Source organism: Lates calcarifer, linkage group LG11, assembly GCF_001640805.2.
Source record: "Lates calcarifer isolate ASB-BC8 linkage group LG11, TLL_Latcal_v3, whole genome shotgun sequence".
In the NCBI taxonomy this organism is placed as follows: Eukaryota; Metazoa; Chordata; class Actinopteri; family Centropomidae; genus Lates; species Lates calcarifer.
Window position 1 is genome coordinate 22,403,564 of NC_066843.1, and position 27,288 is coordinate 22,430,851.

Below are 27,288 nucleotides of genomic sequence, written 5' to 3' on the forward strand. Positions count from 1 at the left end.
TCCACGCGCTTGGAATCCAATTTATTTTTTTTTTAGCGCCATCTACCTACGGTTCGAGGTAGCTTTGCACCCAGAGTCATTTCCCCCCAGTAAATACTGCTCTCTGCACTCTGTAGTAATTTCTGTGTATTAGGAATGAATGAACTGCTCTGTCTCTTCTTAGTTTCGATAAAAATCAATCGCATTGTTGCGAGGAAGTCAACCATTTTTAATTTATTGTGCAATTTTTGAGCAGTTTTAGCTATTTCCAAGCATTGTACTTCAACAAACCCAACTAATTTAATCACTTAAATATTTAGAAATAGATTATGTTAAATTGCAAAACTTTATGGACAATATTCAGGTATAGTTAGAGCACTATACTGATAACAGGAAAAGCCATGTTTTTTTTTTAAAAAAAACTTGTTTGTCACTCTCTGGTTAGGGTGACCAGATCCACACCATATTTGGCCAAAAAAAGCCTTTCTTGATGCCTTACTGTGAAAATGTGACTTTTCATTGAAGGGCGTGTCATGCTGACGCGGCAGATTCGATACTTTGCCATAGAAAAGGAAACTATTGCAACTTAGATATGCAATGACCAATCTGGCCCGAACTAAACATGTTTGATAAGAGTCATGGTCTGAAGACATCTACATGGGTCAAATGGCCCGATAGTGCTCCCTACAAAATTAAATGAAGTAGCCTACACAGTACATTTCACTTACATGTATGAAGCTGAAATAAAAAGGATTATGTTACATCCCAAGACATACAAAAAAGTTTCTTGGAAGCCACACCCTAAACCCAACAGGAATTTCCAGCTGTCATACTTGAACAAACTCTGTGTCCTAGACACAGCACCAAGCTGCAAATGTATGACAAGATTACTGCCCCGATTACAGTTCCACCTACTGGCAACAGGAAATTGCATGTTTAAAACTTGATTCCGCTCCTCCCAGTGGGTTAAGGAGATCCACCTCACATGTGGTCAAACATTAAGATCACGATAATGCTTTTTACATCTTCCTCATTCATGCAGTGTACACGGCTGTGTTGACCGGCAACCCAGCAGCCCAGTGTGCGCGAAGCTGCAGGGGCCCAATCAATGCTCCTTGCAGCTTTAATTACACTTGACATAAGATAATTAGAACTGCCTCCCAAAAATATTCCTTCCTTGTGTACTTCATCTATTTCAATAAAGCTATTAAAATAATTAGTGGTGTCATTGAAAGAATAATTTAGAATTTCAAATAATGGGGATTCGAGTATATAAATATTATCACTTCAGATCTTTATACAGAAGAAATATGTTAAATACGTAAAAAGAATATAAAAATAGTGTTTAGAGACATGACAAAGACTACAGATTACAGTGCATACTGCATAAATCCTCTGCAGAATGGCTGCTATGTTCCTGAAAATAAAAATTAAAAAAATCATTAATTCATTAAAAAAAACACACCGTTGAATAGATTCAAAAGTCTGACAGAAATATATTATTATAATATTAAAATTTCCCCTGAACCTGTGCTTCTTCTTCTTCAACCTTCATTTAAACAGGAAAGGGCATTGAGAGCAAGCTCTCTTTTACAAGGACACATGCATTAACACTGCTCAATGTCAGTCAAAAGGGATTAAACTGATTAAAAGGGATTATCTTATCTAATTTTACAAGCAACTGCAGGTTGTTAAAAAAAAGTCATACAAAGAGTGCTTTGTAAAGAAATTGAATGCAGTGTCATTTAAACTGATTGATGTGTCTTCAACTTATCTTGTTGCTTACTGAATAGCTCAGCACTTTAGAAAGACAGATAGTCCAGTTGTCCACAGAAGCAAAAGATTTCTTCTGCTTTGTTTTTTGCCAACTTATTTCTCACAGTTACAATCTACATTTCAGCAGGTAATAATAAAAAGCAAACACTGGGTCATATAATAAAGTAGCACACCAAATTTCCATGCACAGTCTGATTATTATTGCTCTGAATATTTGAATCTTGTAAACAGATTTAAGTGTTTTCATTTACTTTTAACCATTTGTATTTTGAGTAGATACTGTATTGTATTATAATATTTTCATTTAATTTCATCTACTTCATACTTCACTCCAATTCAGAGGTAAATATTGTAGTGTTTATTTATCCAGCAGTCATAATTACCTTACAGATGAACATTTTGCTTTACTAAAACCTGAAGCACTGTCGTATTTTAAACTATTTGACAGTATGAAATAATGTGTTCAATTTGCTCCAACTCGACCAACTACTACAGTTAAATGCTACTTACACATCATTAATGTATCACGAATTATTATTCAGTGACAGTAATCATAATCCAATAACACAAAATATTATACACATTTACTGATATTGGAGTATCAAGCCAAATTCCTGTACTGTGAGTACTGTTTTGAATGAGTAGGCTACTTGATATTTTTGATACACATTTTTACTTGTAGTGGATTACTTTATATTGCAGTGTTGCTATTTTTTCTCTCGTAGGATTCGAATACTTCCTCTACCATTAAAGATACGTTAATAAGGCTATAACGATTTAACTGAAATCTGATAAACTGTCAGCCCTGCAACAGACTGGCGATCTGTCAGTGGTGGCTGGATGTAATTACCAAACAACACCTTAAAGCAGCAAATGACTGCGTCCTCCAATGTAGCGTGTGTCCGTGTGGGTATGGGGAATAAACTGAGTGAATAGGCTTTTTATTTTGAAAGTTTTCACCGGAAGATAAGTTTTATTGCAGCCTAGAAGTCAACGATTACTTAACTGACTACTTTGTTACTTTCTCTGTCACAGTGGGTCAGTCATGTCAAACAACAGCGCCGTCAACAGCAATTTGGCCATCGCCCAGAGAGCAGTGAAACAGCTTCGTCTAGAGGCCAGTGTCCACAGGATAAAGGTTTGTAAACACAACTCTACACTTGATTGAACTTTACATCTAACCCTGTTGTGCACATGACTCCTGCTGTAAAGCGCTATTTGACCTGTATTCTGGCGCTAATTGGTCTATCAAGCTAAAATTTCCGCAGTTTATAAATTGGCAGTTAACCTAAAAACCATTACAGTGTTAACAAGAAGTAGCCTACAGTCGAGCAGACAGTATTTTCCCGTGGAGCCTTCTAAATACTCTGAATGTACGTTTTCTTTTATGTATCTCCGGGTGTTTCTTGCTGATAATTTACAGTTAGTTATAAGTAAGCTGAATGTAATTTAAGTAGGTCTAAAATACGTTATCTGTGATTGTATAGTGCCGCCATGATTGGGTAAAATTTTGGAAACTTTACCCTCCACGTCCCTGTTAAAAAGCAGCGTGTCTTGTCTATAACTACAAACTAGCATACTGTTACGGTCTCCTATTTAAACTCTAAAAAAAAAAATCACCTATTTCCTGGTGTGTGGTAGCAAACAGACTTTTCGCTGCTAGTGCGGCACAGTGATAGCTTTGTTGATTGTGCTGCTGTGTGACTGGGTGTGATTGTTGAGCGGCTCCTTAATTTTAGCACAAAAGTCAGACAAGTTTCACCACCCCGTCAGTAAGCTGTAGGGATAGGAGCTCTCAGAATAAATAAATCACAGATTCATTTTACTCAGGTTATTTCAATACAGTCTTAACAGTCGTATTTTTGAACAACCACTTGAGACCTGAATTGGTGATATTTTCAAGTTGGGAAAAAAAAAAAACAAAACACCAAACATACACAATGAAGGTGCAGTTGATTGCTGTGACTCAAGGGGATGTTTGAGCAACAACCTGTCACATTTTCATTAGGTACATCTGTGTCCCCGGCACTCTTTTTCATTGATTGCTATGATAATAGTGACACAAACTCAGAGTGAGTTTATGCAACTTTTGAAAGCACAGATAACACAATCTCCCTCAAATGAAAAGTCAATCCACTCAGAGGTTTTGATGCTGCAGCTTTACTTGGTCTAGTATGACTAGTAGCTCATGATGGCTAATGTTAGCAAACTTTAGGTCAACATGTTTATGTAACTAATATTAATTATAACTGGCTTAATACATCGTCTCTACTAGTGATAAAATTACACTACAGTACATTTCAGCATTCGCCATTACCCCATAATTGTCTCTTGTGGTCACAGTGGCCAGTGTTAAGCAAAAGTTACAAAAGTTACATACTCACTTTGAGTTTACTGTTATCACATTAAAAAAGTGAGATAACTTGATGAAGTTTAGTTATAGAGCGCCAATAGGGTGCCCCCAAATTTCCTCCAGTGAAATGTTGATGTTTTTGTATGTTTTTATTGGAATTTTTGGTCACTATATCAAAATCAGGGAGTGCACCTTTAAAAATGTATTTTCCGATGTTACATTTTCATATGAATATAATAAAATGTTTACATAAATGACTAGGCATTGTTAGGCTCTTGATGAGTTTATATAATGTCCTTAAATAATATAACAAAATAATATTCTTAAAAATATCCTGATATACTGAATATTATTCAGGTTTCACAGGCTGCTGCAGAATTGAAGACCTTCTGTTTGCAAAATGCCCACAAAGACCCTCTCCTCACTGGGGTGCCCTCCAGTGATAACCCCTTCAGGCCTCCCAAATCATGTGTCCTCCTCTGAGGTGTGAGTGTTTCTCTATTCTCTTTGCCTGAATTAACCAATATTTTTTTTAATATTCTAAAATTATTTTCTTTTCTGGCCCTCTGATTCTTCTTACAGTACCTCTTGCAACTGTTGAACAATGAACATGCTGTGTTTTAGAGCACAAGACACATCCCTTGAAGCAACATTTATTTCTTGTTTTTGTAGGACCGTGAAGGAGTGCCAAGCACTCAAACAGATGCCTGATCATTCAGATGTGGATTTCTGTCATGTGCCCCACTGCCTCTGAAGATAAAGAAGTCAAGACCATAGATACACTCACACACTGTTTTTCAGTGGAGCAGCTACAGAATGATGCTGACATTTTCAGCTGAAAAAATGTAGTCATTCATTGTACTTAATTTGGTAGTACGGGTGTGTCTGTGCATTAATAAAACTACTGGCTTCTTCCTCTTCTTCTTCATATGCTCTTTTCAGGGTTCAGGGGTCTCTACTATGCTAGGTTTACACAAGAGGCCTTAATGTCAATATGGAGACCTGATAGACTGTAATACGTTGATGGGTAATTTCCAATGTTGTTGTTCACATTGTGAACATGCAGTCCAGTTTGTACAGTTCAAACAATCTCTCTCAACTCAAAAGCAGTGTTATTACTCACCATTAAAAGTTACCATCTCTTTTTTTTGTCATCTGTGACTGAAGCTGTATCTGGCATAAATTTAGTTTTAACACTAACAATTTTAAATGTACAAAAGCTCACTAAAAAAAAAATTTTTTGGTAAAAAAATAGGGGCACATATATTATGTGTTGGAATTGTTGGAAGTTGGAATTTGAAGTGCTCTTACCATCAAAAGCTGAATTGTGGACAGCTGGGAGTAGAAGTGACTGAAAGACAGAGTGTAAAATATTTTTCTTAACAGGAAATCTAAATGTCTGTCATATACACCATAATACTTTACAATTAACACAATTTACAGTGTCATGCTATAAAACCTGACTACTGTTGATCAATGTATATCATTAATCTAATCACACATTAAATTATTACCATGACAACAGTATCCTGTTTTTGTTATTTGCTTGTGTTTAATTCTCTCAGTGTTTGGCAGTGATTGTACAGTACATAGGTGGGGGGTGGCACATGGTTTGGTTTTTGAGATACCCATTTCTCAGATTTCTGGATGCACCCAAATGTTATAAAGGTAAATTTGTGGTATTCGAAAAATAAACAGAAATTACTCAAGATGTAATATGTCAAATTTGTAAAATGAACATTTTTGCGAGCCCATAGATTGTATGAAGTCATGGCTTATGTTATGTTATGTATGTTTACACAATACCCGCTTTGACCCTCTAGGTGGCGCTGTTGGAACGGCGTATCATGTTGATGCCCAGTCTGCCTCCAGCAGAGAGCAGTGCGTGGTTGGATGTGAGCGCTACCGACCTGTCTCGACTTCCAGATCGAAGATGGCGGTCTCGGTGTTCCCCGGCGTGCGCCTCCTCTCCATTGGAGACGCGAATGGAGACATACAGCGGCACTCAGAGCAGCAGCCTCTACGGTTAGAAGTCAAAACCACGCAAGATGCTGCCCTCATCAATCTCTCCAATGGTGAGTTGACCTTTTCCGCAGCTACTCCCGTTGGTCGGCCTCTCTTAACTGCCAGTGCTAATGCTATGCAGTGCTAATGCTCATATAGCTAATCTGGCCATACGTAGTGTTAGCCACCAAGAAGCTAACCCTTCTTGAGAGACCACGTCGCCTCCCCCTGATTGTCACGAGGAAACCCATAAAACTCAAAATTTCTCGTTGTCCGTTGAGGTTATGGGGCTTGTGAAGTTTAACCTCTCCGCTCGCACATCAGTTCACCTCTTAAGAGACTTCGACAAAATGTAGCGCAACACATGTAACGTAGCGTAGTTGGCCATATCAGTAAGCAGGGCAGCTAAGTAATATGCAGTTAAATGCTAGTTAAACAATGCCACTAGCCTGGCTTCAGAAATGATGCGCTAACGTGCATCAGACCCACTCACGTTTAACGTATTTTGCCCTTGACGATTCACTAACGTTTATTTTGTAACATTAACGTGCCCAGTGGTTTTAAGTGAACCTAATCCGTTGTGTTCCCAGGAAATGAAATGTTATTTAACTGTTTAGCTGGTGAATTAGCTCATTTTGATTGTTTTTGAGCCGAGAGCAGCAGGCATCACTCCTGGCTCGCCGCTGTGAGCTGTGGTTTAGGCGGCTGCTGGTGCTGTAGCACCGTATTTAGCCAGCAGCCCGTACGCCTTGGAGCGGTAAATACTTAAACTTTTGAAGGTTCTACTTTTTTGAATATGGTCTTGGCGTTTTGGGTGGCGTAGAGAGACCGGGCCCTCATTACTTATGCATTCATCTTTGTTCTCATCGGAACAATGGACGCTTCCCCGCCGCCTTCTTCCCTCCTGTGTGGACGCAGGATCAGAGCCGCTCTGCTTCTCTGCAGCTTTTGTTACTCAGTGGGATGTCCTGCTGAAAAGAAACAGTCGCGCGGTTGGCCTCCTCCGTTGAGATGCTGAAGTTAAAAAAGCGCACATTTAATCATGGAAATCATTGTAGATCTTTGAGCAATTCACCCCACATCTCTTGCAGCACATATTAAAAGATTAAGTTTAATTTAATTCTGTGGGTTTTAGTTTGGCAGGAAATACATTAGCAACGTTAAAAGACTTAAGATACATCAAATAGGACATGTTAAGGAATTGGAAAAGGTTGTCTACTGCTATTGAAAGTTATGTCGATAAGAAAATCTTTAAATCATCTTTAAATCTTGTGTTTGTCAAATGTAAGCTAATCAAGCTCTCATCTGGATAGTTTTTTGTTGCCTCAGTTGTGACACAGAGTTCATAGAATCCTCATACTATCAGTAAATAAAGTCTCTAAATATGTCACACAGCGTATTTACATTAAAGGGGAATTCCACTGATTTCCACGTGTTGTGGAGTATTACTGTACACGTAAGAAACCTTGTATATATGTATATTTTTTGTTTGCTCTCTGCAAGCTGTTGGGGAAACAGACTTTGATGCAACACAACTGAAGAAGCATCACTCTGTAACACATCTGTAAAATTGAGATGGACTGAATGTGTCTGTAGTTCCAACAACTTCCAACAGGATGGGGAGTAGTGCCTAGTTATCTGAGTGTTATTTTCCCTCTGTATATAATTGGTCAGGACCTTCTAAATGTATGCAGTATTTTGACCAGTCACAATTGTCTTGGTGGCGGTAAGCCCAGGACACAGTGAAAGTGCCACTGTAAAATTGTGTTACAGGGGAATTTGTTCTGGTGGAACACTCACATGTGGGAAGGCAATCACTGGCATGGCTAATTCCCTGCAAAGAGAATGCCAAAAAACACACAAGACGTATGATTACTCAATACAAATCTTTTCAAAAACTTACCATTTTCAGCATGTAGGCTGCAAGCTCAGAGGTTGTTTATAGTGAGGGGGATTTTGAAAATGATAGCAGGCAGCATGCAGAAGGAAGGAGAATGCTGTCTGAAATAGGCGCCCAGTGGCAGGCTTATATCCACAGTCTACATTCCAGTGAGTCAGACTGTCCACAGGGTGACTGGCTAATAAGCCCACTGTTTTACTCTGGTACATGAATGAATTTGGCGAGCCCTGAATCTGCCAAGTGGTCACTTCAGGAAACTGACTGCAATTTGGCAGCAGGTACAAAATAAATACTTTGTTTTCAGCAGGTAGGAAGCATATCTCATAAATTGTCATTTTATTCCAGTTTACAGAGTTGTGAGAAAATGTGTCAAACGACAGTGTGAGGAATCACATTTGTCAAATGCAGTTTGCATTTACTTAAGTGTTGAGAGCTTCCGTTAAAGATGAGAGCTGGTATCAGCAGCAGCCGAAGTGGCAATTTGTAAAAGCAGAGCAGATGAAAGCTTGTGTTGAGTTGCGTGTCAGAGTCTGTGCAAATGACTTTTTCTCAGAGGCAGTACACGGACCTAATGCATATCAAACTTTCAACAGTACCAGTAGAAAAGATAAGTTAGTAAATTTTTTGCCAGCACAAGTGAGAAGTCCTCTTTAGCAAAACCTTCAACTGGTCATGTCACATCAATTTCCACAGTTAGAATCTCAGTTAAAAATGTAAAACATAACTCGAAGGTGTGTGTGAGTTACGGGTATGGCCAGAATCAGTCTTCATGTGTTCTTGCATACCTCCCTTGGCAACTATTTTGATAATTATTCAGAACACTTGTGACTGAATTTTTACACTATTAACATTTTTTTAATAAACCCAACAATCAATCAATTAATGGAGAAATTATCAGTATTATTCCATAATGAAAATAATCATTCAAGAGCTCTGCCTCAACCAACAACAGAGTAATAATAATCTAATTATATGGTATATTATATGTATAATAGTATAACACTCAAAGGGGACATTTGTCAGCATTGAGTACTTTAATTTTTCATACTTTAAGTACATTTTCATGCTTATAAGACATACGTTTATATAATTTTCAGTGTAGGACTTATGCTTGTTATCAGAGTGCTCTTGCAGTGTGATATTAGTAGCCATCAAAGGATGGGTAAATGGTGGCCAAACAGGCGCATGGTCAACAACAATACTGTTGTTCTGTACACCTGAGAGTTATCCACCTGTCTCCTCTGCTCCATATATGTGTATGTGTGTACAGAGGGGCTAATTAGACACATGTGAAACAGGAGGAGAGGAGAGAAAGTAAATGTGACTTTAAATGACAGTAAAACGCAGTAGAAACTCCACTTCTCACTGAAATGAAAGGAACTGCACATAAATTAGCTAAATAACATAAAATATTTTGTTTTCTTAATTTTTTAATTGTTGGTGTCTTTGGAGGCAGGGAGCTCACACTAGGGCTGGCCACCTGCCAAGACAATGGTAGGGGAAACGTTATATTGTGCATTCCCAGATACCTTTCTGCTTACCACAGTCATGAAGAGTGATTATATGAGTTACGTTAGAGTTTCTATCAGTTTGAACCAGTCAGGCCATTCTGCTCTTACCCTCAGTTTCTGTCTGCAGAGCTGCAGCTCACTCAACATTTTTATTTTTTTGTTTTTGTTTTTTTTTTTGGTTGAGGAAACTCAAGACAGAAGATCAGCAGTTTCCAAAATACTCATGTCACAGTCAGTCATCGTAATCCCATTTTTTTCTTCATTCTGGTGTTTGTGGAGGCAAAATATAAATTTACACTTACATAATTTTTAGGAAATTAACATTTTCAAGCATAGACCTCAGCACACCATTAACATCCATATGACTTCAAAGTGGTGAGTCATTCATTTGCACATTATTTGTGTATGTTTGTCCAAGCAAAACAAACATTTTTGCCTTTTTAATTCTTAAGGTATTAACATTAAATGCGAACTTGAGAACAGACAGATATTTCTTTTGCTTCTACAAATGTGCACAAATGATGTACAAATGAATTAGAGCACTTGGTTGTCATTTTGGTGTTAATGGGGTGCTGGTATAATAGGTTTATGCTTAAAATAAGTACAAGTTGTTATTTGTTTGCACCAACAAATTGAAATATTTATATCCTATATCTTTTCAGTGGCTGTATGTAAGTTTGTATCGTGTTGTCCTAACTCTTTCCATTCCCCCATTTCATTCCAGGAGAGGAGGCAAGTGTGTTCAAGTGTTCGGTTTCCAGGGAGACAGAGTGCAGCCGCGTGGGGAAGCAGTCATTCATCATCACACTGGGCTGCAACAGTGTCCTGCTGCAGTTCTCCTCACCTGCAGGTACACAGAAAACACCCAATACAATAAGACTGCCCCACTCTGTACACCAGTGACAAACAATGTATGAGCCAAAATTTGTTTCACAGCTCTTTCTGCTAAAACATCATATTTTTAGGGGAATGTATGCTAAATATGTGAAGAAACAATTTCTTGTGTGACCGAACATGCATTGGAGAAATGAAAAGATAATAATACCTCATCAGTGAAGAATTTAGTTAACCAAAAATGTGTTTTCCTTTTCAGGACCCACTTTTAAATGTCCCACTTGAGCACCATAAGGACTTTGCTTTCTGTAACCTCAGAGTGAGGCAGTGTGGCAAAGTTGGGTCTACATAGCTACATACAGAGGAGAGGACTAAGGCTAGCCTCCCTGCTAACAGAGCCACCGTCGGCAGATAGTGCCCTATTAAAAAAATGAGACTTAAAACGTGTAGTGAGTTGTAAACCTGTCTCCACTGCGACTTCTCTGCTCCGTGTGTGTACACATGGAGATACATGCGAAACATGAGACAGGGAGAGAAACGTTAACATAAATGACTTTTTGATTTATTACTTTTTTCCCTTTGCTTTTCTTGAGAGGGCAGGGCAGCCCACCTTTTCCAGATTACCAGAGGTTAGGGATGGGCATAATTAATCGACGATCGATTATTGATCACTAAGTATTCTGTTGATCACGTGGAATTTAATCGATATGTCCATGCCAGTGAGGTTGTGTAGTGAAGCAATGTCTTGATGCAATATAATGATTTTGACTGCGTGGCAGCAATCAGCAGCAGGCGCAATTAAAATTTCACAGAGAAAAATGAGCTGCCTGTGAGCTGTCGAGGAAATCGAAGGTAAACATGAAGAGAGGAAGGCAAAGTTTGGTGTGGGACCATTTTGAGCTAAGAATAACGAAGCTCAGTGTAAACATTGTAATGCCAGTAATAACTTTTTGTATTGTGTCTGAAAAGACTCTCAGTTGCATTTATGACGAGCACCATAGCTTTTGTTGGGTTTGACTCAGAGCCTTGGGCTCTGCTGCCTTTATGAGCAACACAGATCTTTTTGTTTTGCTTTCTCTTAGTTCAACTTTAAAGGCTTTGTTTTTAGAGGAATGTTGTTGGACTATATTTTCTTCTTGGAATTAAGATTTCACTGAGGAAAAACACACTTTATTTAGCAGCCTATTTTCTACCACAGGCATTTTCAGTATAAAAATGAGTAATCGATAATTTATCGTTAATTTTCATGATGATCAATCAAGTACATTTCTTCAAATGCCCATCCGTGATTGAGGTAGCGCCTCGTTTAGCAATGAAGTCCTCTTCAGCTTCACCTTTTGTCATGCTTGTTCTTGATCTGTATGTGAGCTGCGGGCTGCGAGTGCGTTGCACACACAAATAGTTCTTACTAGAGTTTACAAAATGACACACTCTGTACACCTTCCACAGAGTATGGAGCGAGTTCAATGAGTCTCACCTCACCCTGACATACACCCTTTTCCCAGTGAAGCCCCCAAATAATAATTGTCTAGTATAGCTTAAAAACTATAACTAGCCAGGCAGGCCTGTCAGGCTTGGGATATCTCCGTGTATTGAAGTGGTGTGCATGGAGCTATAGTAAGAGCTGCATTGAAAGTGTTTGGAGACTGGTGTGTCTCTTTCTCTTTCTTTTTTAAAAGTCTTTCCAAAACCAAAACAAGATACAGTGTGTTTAGCTACTCTTAATATAAGCTGTGAATGATAGCATGTCAGCATGTTAAGTAACTTACTGCTGACAGAAACTGTCATCATTAACTACATGAATTTTGTGCAGTTACAGGGTACTTTTAAGAAGACTCTGGTTTATGATAACACATTAGCTGTGCTGTATTTCCCTCTTCTCCTGTCCTGGATCTTACCTGATTTTATGATAATATGCACAGCTCTGTCATAAGCATTGCTTCAGGTCCAATTCTGTGGCAGGTTCAGATGAGTTTTATTTACTGTGCAGTGGAGACAGAAGATCACAACAAGGCGCTACAATTGTGGTATGATCAGAATGACTTTCTGGACAGGTTATATACAGGAATACAGGATACAACAAGCTAAACAAAAGGTGCTGGCTAGGCTAATTCTCTAAGAGACTTTAGCCCCATTTACACAGAGATAGCACAATATTGGTGCTAAGAATTCCCTTGAATATGCCACTATTGGTTGTCTACTGCAGAACCACATGAAGGCAGCTTAATGCTAACCTGGTGTGTGGTTTTATACAGAATACCAGCACCACCGAATCAGAGCCGTGATGTATAACGCAGCAGCCTCATTGTCAGTCAGCATCTGTTCTGCTGTTCTGGCTGCCTCATTTATACAGATGTTGAGCTGCCTCAATGACTACCTTAGAACCTACTAAAATATAAAACCTTTAACATTTTATATTTCCTTGTTCCCACACATCTTGCACCAAACTTCGGGTTAATATGTAAAATGATTTTAGGTGTCCTCTTGTATGCTAAATCAATCCAAAACCTCTCTAAAATGTGCTGTTCAGTATTTCAAGAAATAACGTTTTTGTCAGACAATCTCTTAGAGATAATGACAAACATATTTATAAGTGCTAGCAACCACAAAATTAGGACATTTCAGTTTAGACACTGTTGACCCAATATGTACATACCAGAAGCCATGTTAACCTCACATACATGGTTTGATTTCAAATCCAATGTGTTTGAGTGGCCCAAAACAATGAAAACATAAATCTGTTCTAATACTTTATAATTCCACTGTATATGTATATTACTGTCTTCAGTAAAATTAGGTACAGCATGACCTGTCATTGTTTGTGTTCTGCTTCAGACTTTCAGTCCTTTTATAATCTCCTGAAGAACTGTCGTGGGCATTTTGCTGAGCGCTCAGTCTTCAGTGACAGAACAGAGGAGTCCTCTGCTGTACAGTACTTCCAGGTGAGAGGAACACAGGACACACACAAACACACACACACTCTCACTCACTTCTACCCCCGTACCTTACTCTCAACTGTCACAACTAAATGCCCAAACCCTAAAACCAGGTCTTTACCTTCAAACAGCCCTCTTTGAGGTGTGAGGACCAGCCATAAACACTCACTCACTCTCACTCTGTGAGACCTTAAAAAAGGGTGGGGAAACGATGGAGGTATATACAGTAGTAGTTTCATCATTTAATGACGTCATTTGAATCCATTCGGCTTCTTCAGACAGAAAAGTTGTCCATTAATCACCACCATGCTGACTTTGTCTTTCACTGGCTTATTATTGTGTCACAACTTTCATTAGAAGATCATGAATGTGTCCTGTGTTCTCTTTTAAGAAAAAAATTCTTAATTAGAGTTTATGTTTTGACATGTCGTGTCTATGTCTGTAATACTGCTGTTAGACAGCACAAAAAGAGCCTCAGATTTTTAATACAACACTCAATAGCTTTCCTGCTAATGCTCCTGCTTCTCCACAACATGGACACATTTTGTCCTACACCCTGACTTGCTGAACAAGCTAAAAAATAGTGAAAAAGTGCCCTGGCTAATGTCATTTTACAAACTACATAGCTAATAGGCTAGTCTGTTGTAGCACATAGGACAGGTTAAAAGCTTACCTGCACCTGGAAATGTTGGTTGGTTCACATGCTAACAGTGTCACAACACTGCTAGGGGTATACTGTCTATCTTTGGCTTATAAGCTACAGCTCAGCTAGAGTTTACAGTTCCCGAAAATATCTCCTAAGATGTGTTTTTCTTTTAAATGGTAAATGGGCTGCACTTTTGCGCTTTTCTAGTCATATCACAGACTCAAAAGCCTTTTATTCTATACTCATTCATACAGCAAACAGTCATACAGCCCTTGCTCTACATATACACAGTGCTCTATCACACACACATATTCATACAATGACACTACATCAGGGGCAATTACGGGTTCAATATCTTGTCCAAGGATACTTTGGCAGGTGGCCTGGAGGTGCTGACTTCCTGATTAGTAGGGACAACCTGCCTACCTACCTACCTCCTGAGCCACGGCTGCCCCTAAATACTTAAGAATTATTAACAGAACATTTTAAAACTACCATAATCTAATTTTTGACAGGATGACTTTTGCAATGTTTTGTATTTTACCATAATTTCCAGACTATTGAGCACACCTGAATATAAGCCGCACCCACTAAATTTAAAAAGAAAAAAAAAGTACATATATATAGGCCGCACTTGTCTATAAGCTGCAGGTGTCTATGTTGTAACATGAGATATTTACACATTCACGCTGCCATCTCCAACGTCTCACCATCAATTCATTGATGCCAAGAAAAAAAAAAATTAGCAGCTTATAGTCCGGAAATTACGGTACTTATTGAAATGTCCAGATGTTTGCTTATGTCTCTATTGGTCCAGCTTATGCAGCATTGACCTCTTATTAATACAAAACATTTCCTCGGTGCATTAATATATTTCTTTCATCTGTCTGCAGTTTTATGGCTACCTCTCCCAGCAACAGAACATGATGCAGGACTACGTTCGGACAGGGACTTACCAACGGGCTATTCTCCAAAACCACACTGACTTCAAAGACAAGGTAACCTTATACTAGTGTATTGATGGCCTATACTTGAAATGAACTTATGCTCTATACTCTCCTATACTTCTTCTATACTCTATATGTATATATGCACATTTGGCCTCCCCGCCAGCAAAGCCACCGTTGGCAGATAGCGCCGGTAAACAAAAAAAGCAGATCATTTGGTTTGACTTTCAGATGTTTAGGGTTGGCATCCGTCCATCTATGATTTACAGAGACTTACATTTGTCTGAGCTTTTCTTATTCTTAACGGCGAGTTATCAACCTGTCTCCTCTGCGGCTCTTCCACTCCTGTGTGAGAAATGCCAACGTAAATGATCTTTTAATTTCAAAAAACTCTTTGCCGTTCATCGGGAGGGTGGGGGGTCGCGTTGGTGGGGCAGGCTGCCCTGCCAAAGACAATGGTAGGGGAAACAATGAATATGATGATTTTGTTTGGTGCTCCTTAAATTATAGAAGCACCAGCACAAAAGTTACAAGCATAATTTAAATTGACATTCAGTGCAAACACATTCATATTTTTAACTTCTTAACTGTATTACTGATAAATGCCTTGATATATTGGTAAATAGACAATTTACAGAAATGACAATGTGCTGTTTTATATTAAAGGAAAAAAAATATTATTATTAGGTTCACTTTAATGTGGGGAGAAATGACATAGTCCCTCACATATTGTGAGTGATCACACTGTGCATTATAAAAATAATAATCACAAAATAACACTGGTTAAACAAGGGATGTGAAGGGATTTGAACTGTGATTTGCTCCTCTTCCCTAAGTCAGTGTGTGGTTTTATGAAGTACTTATTGGCCTTTTTACTGCTTATTGCACTTAGTGTGACAAGAGTAGTTGTTGTCAACTTGTTATCTTTACTTAACCTGATTCACTGCGTCCTCCACAGCCTCTCTGCTCAACTTATTGCTCCACATGTGAGTGTACATGTGTGTACAGTATGCAGTCAGTGTGCAGACCAGCCCCAAGAGAAGCAGTGCAAACATAAATGAGAAAATCAGAATGTGGCAAGCAGTATTGACATTGTGTCGGTCTGCCACAAATTTCAGTGTACAGGAAACACTGGGCCCAACCTGAGAATGGGGGGCATATTTATAAGTCATACTGGTCTTTCTAGTTATAAATTTTAGTTGCACTGTCTACAGAAATGGTTGCAGTCTGGAGCCTGTGAGCACAGAGCCTGAAGAACAAACCGTGATAGACTGCACAGATATTCACAGCATGGACTGCGTGGTTGCAGTATTTCAGAAGAAAAAGAGCTTGAGAAAGAAATTAAAACTCTGCCGACTTACAAATACACCAGGCCAATCACTATATGAAGTGGTCCCTGGAAATTTTTTAAAAAAAAGGTGCAGCTCCACCAAATCCAAATTTGGGGAAATTTTGACTATATCTCAACTGCTTTGGTTGAAGTTTAGTGACCCCATTAGACTTGTTCTTTAGCACAGAGTCCTGCTGACATGATTTCATTTAGTGACCCATTGCATTTTTGTTTAAATCTTAATGCAGACAAAGTATGACCAGTGAATTGTCTAATACTAATTAGTGCTAAAATTATTAAATTCCCATTTTTTAAAAATGGATTTCATTATTTATTCACTGAGGAAATGTAGCGAAATATGTACTTATTTCTGATAGAAATCTGTTAATGATCCTTCCCAACTTCATGTAACCCTTGCTCAGCATTTGGGTAGAAATGTAGCTATAATTGTTGCTGACAGTCACATTTCCTGTTCCCTTTTCTCCAGGTGGTGCCTGGATGTTGGTTGTGGCTCGGGGATCCTCTCTTTCTTTGCAGCTCAAGCTGGAGCCAGGAAGGTCTATGCTGTGGAGGCCAGCACCATGGCACAGCACGCCGAGGTCCACACACCCACTACATACCCACATATACACCAACACTTACATACAATTGTTCACGAGTGAACTGACTAATATGTTTTTGGATTCTGCTCTGACCTTGGTGATTCAAAATTAAAACCACAATTAAAACAGGATTTGCAGCCTTAAGGTATCTTCTGTCTTAGGTTCTGGTGAACAGTAACCGTTTAGGGGAGCGTGTAGTCGTCATCCCAGGGAAGGTAGAGGAAGTGACGCTGCCAGAGCAGGTTGACATCATCATCTCAGAACCAATGGGCTACATGTTGTTCAATGAGCGCATGCTGGAGAGCTACCTGCATGCCAAGAAGTTCCTCAAACCCAATGGTGAGACCGTTTGGAGCATAGAAGAATGTCAGTTTATTTGGTACACCTAGCCAGGGTTGGAAATGAACTTTTTGTCCACCTGCCACTGTGACTGGTGGATTCCAAAATTTACCAACCACTCACTTTTCTACCAGCTGCTTTCTTGTTTTAATTGGCAGTATGTAACTGCATATGAAAAATAATACAAGATGTGTGATATTCAAGTATGATTGTGTAGGTAAATAAAGGGCTTGAAGCAAGTAAAATTTGCATGCCTAAAACATGTTTGATGAGGGTGGTCAGCTGCAAAAAGCTCAAGGAGAGACAAAACACAAACTTCCTGCATTTGTGGACCACTTAGGCTCTTGGATCATATCAAGAATCAGCCATATAGTCTAGATTGAGGTTGCTATGACAACCAAGAATACACCAAGAACAGCATATAACCAGATGGTTGAAATTATATCATAAAAACTTATATTTATAAAAACATAGCCTGAAATGGTAATATGTTGCAGGTGACTAGGCCATCTTCATGGTCAAACAAGGTCAAACAATTTGGATAAATGAAATGGCCTTACAATACATCACCATATGATCTGGATGACCCCTTAGAATTAGCTTGTGCCTCTCATTTACCCTGTATGGGAAAATGATATAATAACAATAATAATGAATGCACAGCACAGAGTGGCTGGATGAAAGAGAAATCATTACACGGAACAATGTGTTGTAAATGTGCTTCTCCTATTCAACAATAATTCCACCCCAAGTCTGATTAAAAGTGAAACTAAAACAAAGTAGTCTTGTAGAAGTTTGTATAAGTGACTTTTTAGGTAAGTCACTGATTGAAAAGCGCGAGGTGCTCTGAGCGTTGAAAAGGTGAGGCACCCATGAGCAGTGCACAAAACACATAGTGCCTATAGAAAACAGCTGGAGAAAGATCCCTCTCACTGCAAAAATTGCGTCCTGTCTGATCAGTCTGACATGTTTGACTGAACCAATTCAAAGGTTGGTTCTGTACACTGCTCTTAAGGAAAATTACTGACATTCTGTTTCATTTGATGAGTTGGGCAGATTAAACAGAACAGAAAAATTCCTCCCCCCATCGTCATCCCCAGTCTCTGACCCTTGCTTATGCTACTGCTATCACCCACATTTGGCAGATGGCATGTGCTAATTTCCAACCCTGCACCTAGCTAGAGGTAATGGAGTCTAATGCAGCAGTTCTGCAATAAGTACTTACTTTCATGCCGGGTTATGTTAGTTTCTACTGAAACCGTGGTGTTGATTCAGTGGATTTCATCATTTTAGCGGTCACATTTTGTGGTGCTGTAAACTGTATTCCATTATACAAAGATGTACTCTCACTAATTTGAATGGTCTGGTCATCGCCTTTTTAACAGCAGTCTGAACAAAAACTAAACCTTATATCCATCATGAAAGTAAGACTTATTGTGGCACTGTTGTGTTAAACTGCATCCATTGACAACTGCATGTTAAATAGTAGAATACAGAGTGAGAAACTGCTGAAGGCCATGGGAACAGTTGTAGAAACAATGTTTGCAACAACCACTGTACTCCTACCAATTGTCTACAGTTAGTCTTGGATATTGCCGGATTGATGAGGCTACATGTTAATGTTTCAAAATTATTCTGTCATTTGAGAAAATGCATATCTTATTTTGTGTGTGTGTGTTTTTTTGTGTCTTTGTGTTCAGGTAAAATGTTCCCCACCATCGGAGATGTCCACCTGGCCCCCTTTACAGATGAGCAGCTCTACATGGAGCAATTCACCAAGGCCAACTTCTGGTGAGGAGGGAAAGAGGCAGGGACCTGGGACTTCTTACAACCTGAACTTTTAAGAACCTTGTGAGATTTTTGGGGCCAGGTCCTTCACTGTGTTTCGATTGTATTTTAAAACCTGGAACGATTTGGATACACATTAGATACACAGGGATTAACCCTTCACCGAAATGGAGCCGGCATGCTTAACTACTTCATATTTTTTTCAGTTTGTAGCACTGCACACAATGGGCATTCTACCATGATCACCTATATGATCAGATTTGTTCTTACATGGTATGTACAGGTGATTTAAAAGAACAAGGGGGGGGGGGGGGTGTATGAAGGGGATGGGCATGCTTATGGGCGACACAGTGTGTTCATATTTCTGACCTGGCCTGGGGGAAGCAGCTATTGAGCAGTTGTGTTATTGGCGTAGATGCTCTTGTACTTTTTTCCAGATGGGAGGGTGGACAGCATATTATGAAAGGTACAAGATACATTAAGAGACTCTGACACAGCAGTCTTCAGGTAATTGAAAATTGCAGGTTAGCACTGTCTTAGAAAATGGACAACATCAGCCCTATTCACCAGATTTGGCCCATCAGACTACTACCTCTTCCCCAAGATGAAGAAGGAGCTCAGTGGATCGCCATTTTTACAGTGATGATGACATCATCACTGCTGACCATTTTCTCAGACTTTTTTTGACTTGCAATTTTCAATTATTGGAAGAGCAATACCACAAAGGTATTAACTTCAAACTGCATAATCACACAAAGAGTTGAACTGCACATGCATGTAACTCATCTCCTTCTGCCTACCAAAAAAGTATCAGTCACCCCTTGTACATTCATTTCAGCAAGTTAAGCACATTTCATTATTTATTTATTTTTAACAGAAGAGGACATTGTTTTAAGGAAATTTGTGTTTTTTTGTGTGTAGTTATCACCTAAAGCTTCATAGCTCTTCCATGGTGCAAAGAATTGAGGTTAACTCAATTGGTTCAAAATGTTTAAAATTATTACCCTAAGATTGTGCCAAAAATGTGGGTTAGTTATTATTTGAATTTTTTATAGCTGTTGAAAGGTAAACAATCAAAAATATAAATCTGATCTTTTGGCTCTCAGGTACCAGCCCTCCTTTCATGGTGTGGATCTGTCTGCCCTTCGGGGAGCAGCTGTGGATGAGTATTTCCGCCAGCCAATTGTGGTATGTTATCCACCACACGTATACACAGACGTTTACACTTGTCAGTTGAATGTTTTTAAATGGCAACTGGACATGGAAATCTGAGTGTAGCACTTGGGTTCTCACTTAACTTTTGAGAGTTATGGTTGTGGCCCAGAAATGCAGTTTTCATCACATTGTGGAATTATTGTACTTTTTTACAACATGTAAACCTAAGTGCTATCTCTTACAAATACTATCTGGTTGATGATACCAGCCTGCTGGGTGAGTCTAACAGCAGGCCCATGGATGTATTCTTTTGCTTTCCAAGTGTAGTAATCAGGTCTCCTCTGCTTGGGATACAGTCTTGCCTATGTTGTGTAAAATTGGGTGTTGTTGCTGTGTTTTAGTCTCATATGATGAGCTCAGATTTCCCTCACAGGACACATTTGATATCCGTATTCTGATGGCCAAGTCGGTCAAATACACAGTCAACTTCCTGGAGGCCAAAGAAGAGGATCTTTACAGGTACGTATGGTTTCTTGTGTGTATGTGTAAGTATATTAAATGTACACATCATACCCAGTGCAATTAACTTGTCTCTTTCCTACCTTTGCTTTTGCATCACAGGATAGAGATTCCCTTTAAGTTCCATATGATGCACTCTGGCCTGGTTCACGGCCTAGCTTTCTGGTTTGATGTGGCATTTATGGGATCAGTGTAAGTCAGCCAGTCACTCATAAATATATGGACATTTGGAGAGTGTTAAATAGTAAAAAAAATGCATATAATTAGTCACACACAATTGTCTTGGCCTTACACCACAATCCCTCTTGCACTCCTGCAGGATGACAGTATGGCTGTCCACAGCACCCACAGAGCCTCTCACCCACTGGTACCAGGTGCGCTGTCTGCTGCAGTCTCCCCTCTTCACCAAGGCTGGGGATACACTGTCTGGCACCGCAGTGCTGGTGGCCAACAAGAGGTATAGTAATACATATAAATATAGTAATTTAGTTCTCTCTGGTATTGTCATCCACTTTGTGCCTATTTCAAGTTACAGGCTTAATATTGTGGTCCTTGCAAATTCAAGCTATTGACCCTGAAATTAAAGTTAAAGAGCAGGGTTTCTGTTTCAGAAATAAAGCTGAGGAAGACTTCTCACGAGATGGTAAACTTTGAACCACAAGGAAAGTAAAAATAGGAAGTGCTTAACTAGGTTTTTTAGAAAGAAAAGTAATAGAAAAGGGAAAAAACAATGAGATGTTTGATTTATGTAATAAGATAAGATAATCCTTTATTAGTCCCACAATGGGGAAATTTACATCGTTGCAGCATAAGTGATTGAAAATATAGAAGAAGACATAAATATGAGTAAAGGCAAGAAAAAAACAATATACACAACAGTATAAACATGAAAATGAAATAAAAATATTAACAGAAGAGCAATATACACAGGACTTTATACATAAAGACAAAATGAACTAAATACAGATATTGCACACTTGAAAATGGAATTGCACACAATTAACTGATGACTGAGAGCAGCTGTTTTGGATTGATTAAAGTGCAGAAACCTAGTGAAAAATAAGGTGGTGTTTAAAGGTGAACATGATGCAGACAGCAGTTGCAGCTAATCTCTCCATGGTTACCACACTGGAGAAAGTTATAGAAAAGCGATTTTAATAGTTTCATAAGTCGCTGGAGTTAGTCAGTCCACCATCCAGTTTTCTAAAAACAAAAAATATATAGTTAACATATAGTTGCAGGGTCTCTTTGTTATTTTGTTTTGGTTTGATTCCAAGGACTCAAATGTTCTTTTTTGTTATGTAATCTGAGGTAGGCACTGTATCACTGAGTCAGCCTTTTGCTGTTAAAGCTACTGGCTCTCAGATGCATTTCACACTATGTGACTTGTATTAATTTATCAAATAATACAAATCTGATCTCCTTCCCAACAGACAAAGCTATGACATCAGTATTGTTGCCCAGGTGGACCAGACAGGATCAAAGTCCAGCAACCTCCTGGACTTGAAGAACCCCTTTTTCAGGTGAGTTGGTCTCTTGACCTCAGTTAACACCTGTATGTAGATGGCACTCTTTAAGCGTTGAAATGATGATCTTACCAGTTTTGAACGTGTGTATGTATTTGCAGGTACACAGGCACCACCCCCAACCCTCCTCCTGGCTCACACTACACCTCCCCATCTGAGAATATGTGGAACACGGGGGCAGCCTACAGCATGAGTCAGGGGATGGCTGTATCAGGTGAACACACAAAAAACACTGGTAGATGAAAACTTGTGTCCGAATATTTACAAAGGATACCCAGCTTCAGATTTTTAAACTGTTAGGGAATTGAATATTACATACATTTTTGAAACTGGAAACAGCAGAAACTCACATAAACAGCAGATATTGGGTAATACTGAGTGCTGATTGTTCATCTTCAATGTGTCAAGTATTGTGTTACTGTAATTACACATCAATTATTAACTGTAAACGGGATGTTCTTGAAGACCTCTGGAATTGTGCATTTTATTGCATAAACTGTGGTTGGAATACTGGTGTTGTGAACAGTTACAGACCTGACAAACAGTGCTGCGCTACTGTGAGCAGTGGTGATCAGAGCCAGTGTTGAATTCTCTGTCTTCTTTGTGTCAGTTCTGTCTTGACATTACTGGATCTTCCATGGCCAGTATGTGATTCCTGTCAGATTTCTGTCTGCATAAAGGTTTAACCAAAGGCTGATGTGAGAATATCAGTTTCAGTGTGTTTCTCCTTACATGTCCAATATGTTTGTACATAATACATACCTTATGTGCCTTATGTTAACCAAAAAAGCATAATCAATCATAACCTCAGCAAATAAAAATACAGTTTTAATGAAAACTAACACATAATCTCTAATTGTTTCAGATATAGTCCACGTAGCTTAATACTAAACAGTGTTTTAAAATTAATATGGCTGAGTTTGTAGTGCCTCCATTGCTTCACTTTTTTTACAAGCTAATGTTCCTGTAAGGCAGCTGCATTTTAAAAAGGCAGCAAACAGCCAAGCGTTTTTCCACAATTTCCATCTGTGGGGTAAATGTTTTTTTGCTTTATTTTCTGTCTGTCCCCTCCAGGGATGCCTGCAGCTTATGACCTCAGCACAGTCATTGGCAGCGGCCCGTCAGTATCTCACAACAACCTCATCCCCCTAGGTAGGAATCATACTCATCATGGCTTCTCCACATCTCATGGAACTTCATGTTATTGGGTGGAAATAGGAGAGTGACAAAGTCTGCACTACAGTTTGAAGTACCAAGCATGCATGAAAACAGCACAGAAATGCTGATCGTGTTCGAGTTACTAGTTAGCACTGAATAACAAGACTTTGATTACTTGGCCAGCTATTTTCCCAGTTTTAAAGCTGAAACAACATATTCTGTAGAACCATGAGTTTGAGAATCATTACTTAACATGACATGTGAACACATGGTACTTCTGCTCCTTTCAGGGCTTGAACAGCTTTGTTTAGTCATTGCACTAAAACTGAAATTGCAGCTTCTTTCAGTACTTCACTTTTTACTGACAAGTTTTGTCAGTATTTGCATACAATATTTTTCAACTTAAAAATTCTAGCAGCTAGCTTTTGTGCTATCTGATTGGTTGGCATCTGACAGTTACATGTTGTACTACTGTGAGTGACTTAACTGATCTAACAAGTTTGAGTGGCTCTCATGGCATCTACCTAGTGTTTTGTAAACCAAAAGCAGCAGGGTAAAATCAGTTATGGTGATGCACGTCTGCTCTTTCCTCTTTGACTGGTCATAGTGAACACAGGGATTGTAAACCACACCCACTCCAGGATGGGCTCCATCATGAGCACAGGAATTGTCCAGGGTATGTCCACCTGTACACAATTGAACAGTTAAATCAGTTTGTGTATTTTAACAGAAATGCATGCAGTTGTCTTCTGCATGAATGTTAAATTTAATGCTTTCTATCCATCCAGGAGCCACTACAGGTCAGTCGGGCCCAAGCAGCAGTGGTACTTACTATCCCGTCACCAACCAGTTCACCATGGGTGGCGCTGCCATCTCCATGGCCTCACCTATGGTCATCCCCAGCAACACCATGCATTATGGCAGTTAAGACGAGGACTTCAGAGACCTCTTCAGCCTCCTAGCCCCCCGCATGATGAGATCCCCAACCCCTCCTAGTGGAGCCCTTCAGTCTGCCACCCCTCCACCCTTCAACCCTGACTGATCCACCATCTGCAGCCAAAACCAATATACCAAAACCAGTGCTGTGCTGGCACTTCCTCCCCTTTTTCATCATCCACATTTTTCTCTGTTCAGTCCATCACTATATGAACGATAAGAACGGTCAAACGCTCTTGTATCCGTCCAGACTCTTGTCTTGCTTGCAGCTGAAACCTCCAACCTCCTTTTCACTTTCTTGGATTCATTTGGACTGCAACACATGCACATTCAAGATGCATAGCAGTTAAAACCAATCTCCTTCCTGGGTTTTCACCCTCCTACCATCTCAATCCCTCCACTTCCCTTCTTTATGTCATGATGACCCCAAAGTGTTTCCCCAAACCCTGTCCTCCCTCAGAATCTACTTGTTGCCAGATACCAGCATCAGTCAGTTCTCACAGTTCTCCACACCTCTATACCAGATGTAGACTGAAGCTTTTCATTTGTGTAGAGGGACACTATTATCATCATCAACACTCACAGCTGACCATCTTGGCTTTTCATATTGGATATAATCTTCAAAGCCTCTCCGCACTTCTCTCAAGAGACTGATTCATGCTGGACAAAGTGGTTCCTTTTAAAGTATGAGTTCACACGAACCACCAAACATATTTTTCCTGTTTACTCCATGTAGATAATTTTAGGCAGGGGCAGATATATCTTAAAATGGAAGCTATCTACATACCTAGGCATCCCAAGGAGTATGTGGAAAATATACATTTTTGACTTGGACAAACAAACCATTTAGGTTATTCTCACTATCCAATGTGTGTTGTACTTAAAAGCTGTGGTGTTGATGCATTCCACAAAGGCTAACATATACAGGAAGTTTTGGGAGAAGGCTGGTCACCTTCCATGCTTGGTGATGAGATACATAGACACCAACAATGAGATGAAAGAAACTATAAAATCTCAGTTAAACTGAGGGGAACTGTTGTGTTGGGTGAAAATTCTCTTTTGCTTTATTACTGAGTGACATCTGCTACAGTACACATTTGACCCATTGTTAAAAATATTGATTAGCACAGCTTTAAATGTACCTGTACAACCAGGCCTGTGATGTAGTTGGCCTAACTTGGATGGATACAGGGAAAATCTCTACCTGTCTATCCAAAAATTCCAAAGTTGTAGTATCTGTATATATTTAATATGTGGGAATGAAACACCAGCATTTTGGAGCAGTTGTGTTGGGAGGCATTTCTTGACCTCTTGACCAACAGCAGCTGGCTACAGGGTCTGCCAAGTCCTGTCCTCATACATGTTGAGAGGCTGCCAGGTTTGAGCACTGTCCAAAGTGAACAAAAAGCCAGGTGATGCTTTTTATCATCTCTTAACAACAATAAAAGGACTTCTTGGAGGGTGTATTTTGTCAGATTTTTGGCAGAGCTAGGCCAAATTTAGTCAGTGGGTCAAAGCCACCTGACTGGGCTTCAGTAATCAAGAATATTTCCTGAAATGTCAGAAGTAGGGTTAAGGCCTCAGAATGATTCAGTATTGTGAGGTTAAAAGGAGAAATTGTGTTTATAGCTGTTCTGAATGGCCACACTCATCATAGCCTCCTAATGGCTGCATCCCACTATCTCTGTGATCTTTCTCGACAAACTGTGTCTTTGCAGTTGCAGTGCAATGAATTGTACAACACCCATCGGTCTTTTCTTAAAAGCATTCTTGGTGTTGGCCTTGGCAATACACAAAGAATGGCAATAGTGGTTGTTGAATAATTAAGAAAGAAACCTTGAGAGAAAAGTTCAGACCTTGATTTCATGGAAGATGACCAGTGTGAACGTCTCCCAAAAACTTGTCTTTGTTAATGCTACAACATTTTAATTCCAGTAAACCTGAAACATCTTCTGACTGTTCCCATGACCTGTGTACTTGTTTTTAGCTTAGAGGGCATTGCAAAACACCCCGGTCCCTCATCACCCCCCAGCCAGAGATTGCTCCAGCAGTTGGAGGAAGATTTGGAGAACAAACTCATACGGACCAGTAACCCAGGTGGCAGACCACTAGCTGCTGGGGTGAGAAAAACTGTGCTGTCTTGGCAGCATCCTAGTTCACATCCTTGTTTTCTTCTCCTGCTTTTCCTCCCAGTGTCCTTTGAGGTTGTGAGACTGTCGCAAAGAGACTTCATTGTCAAGGCATGGGAGACTGGGTCGTCCGCCCGCCTCCCTCCTCGTCTGTTCACTGTCTGACCGCCAGAATATAATGCCCAACACACCTGACACCCTCATCCCCTTTTATTAGTCAAGGAGGGAAAGACTGACACATGTATGCATTGCTTCCAGTGTCGTAACTACTGGACTTGGTTCATTTGGAATTTATGAGTTAGCAAGTTTTCTGAGAGCTGAGAAAAAATGTCTTTGTAGGATTAACTTTTTTGTTGTCTTTAATTTGTTTTTGTTGTTTTTTTTCTGTCACACACACGCACACACACACACACACACACACAAACACACAAAACAATTTAAAAAGAGCAAATTAAATGTGGTGGAGATGTTCCAAAACCCATCCTGGAATCAGGTGATGTAGTACTTTATTTGTCCCCTCTAGTTTGTGAAATAGACTGTGGACACATCAGATGTTTACCATGCGGTAGCCTATAGCCATCGTGTCCCTTTTGTCATGGAATCATTGCTCTGTGTAGTCTATAGTGGCATCCACTTTTATCATGGAAAAGTGTATTAGGAAGAAGACTGTATATCATGTTCTGTTATCTCTGTGTTGTCGAAGCAGTAATAACACCTTTCTCACTGTCTTACATTGACTCTTCTGCTCCAGACCTGGCCAGAGAAAGTCTGTCCTGAATACTGTGGTGAGCATTTATTTCTGTCCAGACCATAGGATTTCTGTAGCAGTTGCAATTCTTGGGTCCTAATTGAATTCAATGTTAGCCTTTATGTTGTGCAGTAAGCACTTTGCTATATTAGTTGCTGAGGGCTTCGACTCA

At 39.4% G+C, this 27,288-nt stretch overlaps 2 protein-coding genes across 2 annotated transcripts; both read left to right on the plus strand.

The window, feature by feature from the left end:
- The first annotated feature begins 2,725 nt into the window (after nucleotides 1-2,725).
- si:dkey-204f11.64 (uncharacterized protein LOC100537752 homolog) lies at nucleotides 2,726-5,624 on the plus strand. Its single transcript, XM_018698345.2, has 3 exons — nucleotides 2,726-2,893; nucleotides 4,466-4,592; nucleotides 4,781-5,624. The coding sequence occupies exons 1-2, from the start codon at nucleotides 2,801-2,803 to the stop codon at nucleotides 4,589-4,591; spliced, it is 219 nt and encodes a 72-aa protein (XP_018553861.1). The 5' UTR covers nucleotides 2,726-2,800; the 3' UTR covers nucleotide 4,592; nucleotides 4,781-5,624.
- Nucleotides 5,625-5,969: 345 nt separating this feature from the next.
- carm1 (coactivator-associated arginine methyltransferase 1) lies at nucleotides 5,970-27,096 on the plus strand. Its single transcript, XM_018698346.2, is given in 16 exon segments — nucleotides 5,970-6,183; nucleotides 10,248-10,373; nucleotides 13,193-13,299; nucleotides 14,833-14,951; nucleotides 16,704-16,815; nucleotides 16,980-17,157; nucleotides 18,858-18,948; nucleotides 20,052-20,133; nucleotides 20,534-20,619; nucleotides 20,722-20,811; nucleotides 20,939-21,076; nucleotides 22,053-22,142; nucleotides 22,247-22,359; nucleotides 23,220-23,297; nucleotides 23,911-23,979; nucleotides 24,092-27,096. Coding segments are annotated over 16 exon segments (1,761 nt in total). The 5' UTR covers nucleotides 5,970-6,041; the 3' UTR covers nucleotides 24,232-27,096.
- The last annotated feature ends 192 nt before the right edge of the window (nucleotides 27,097-27,288 follow it).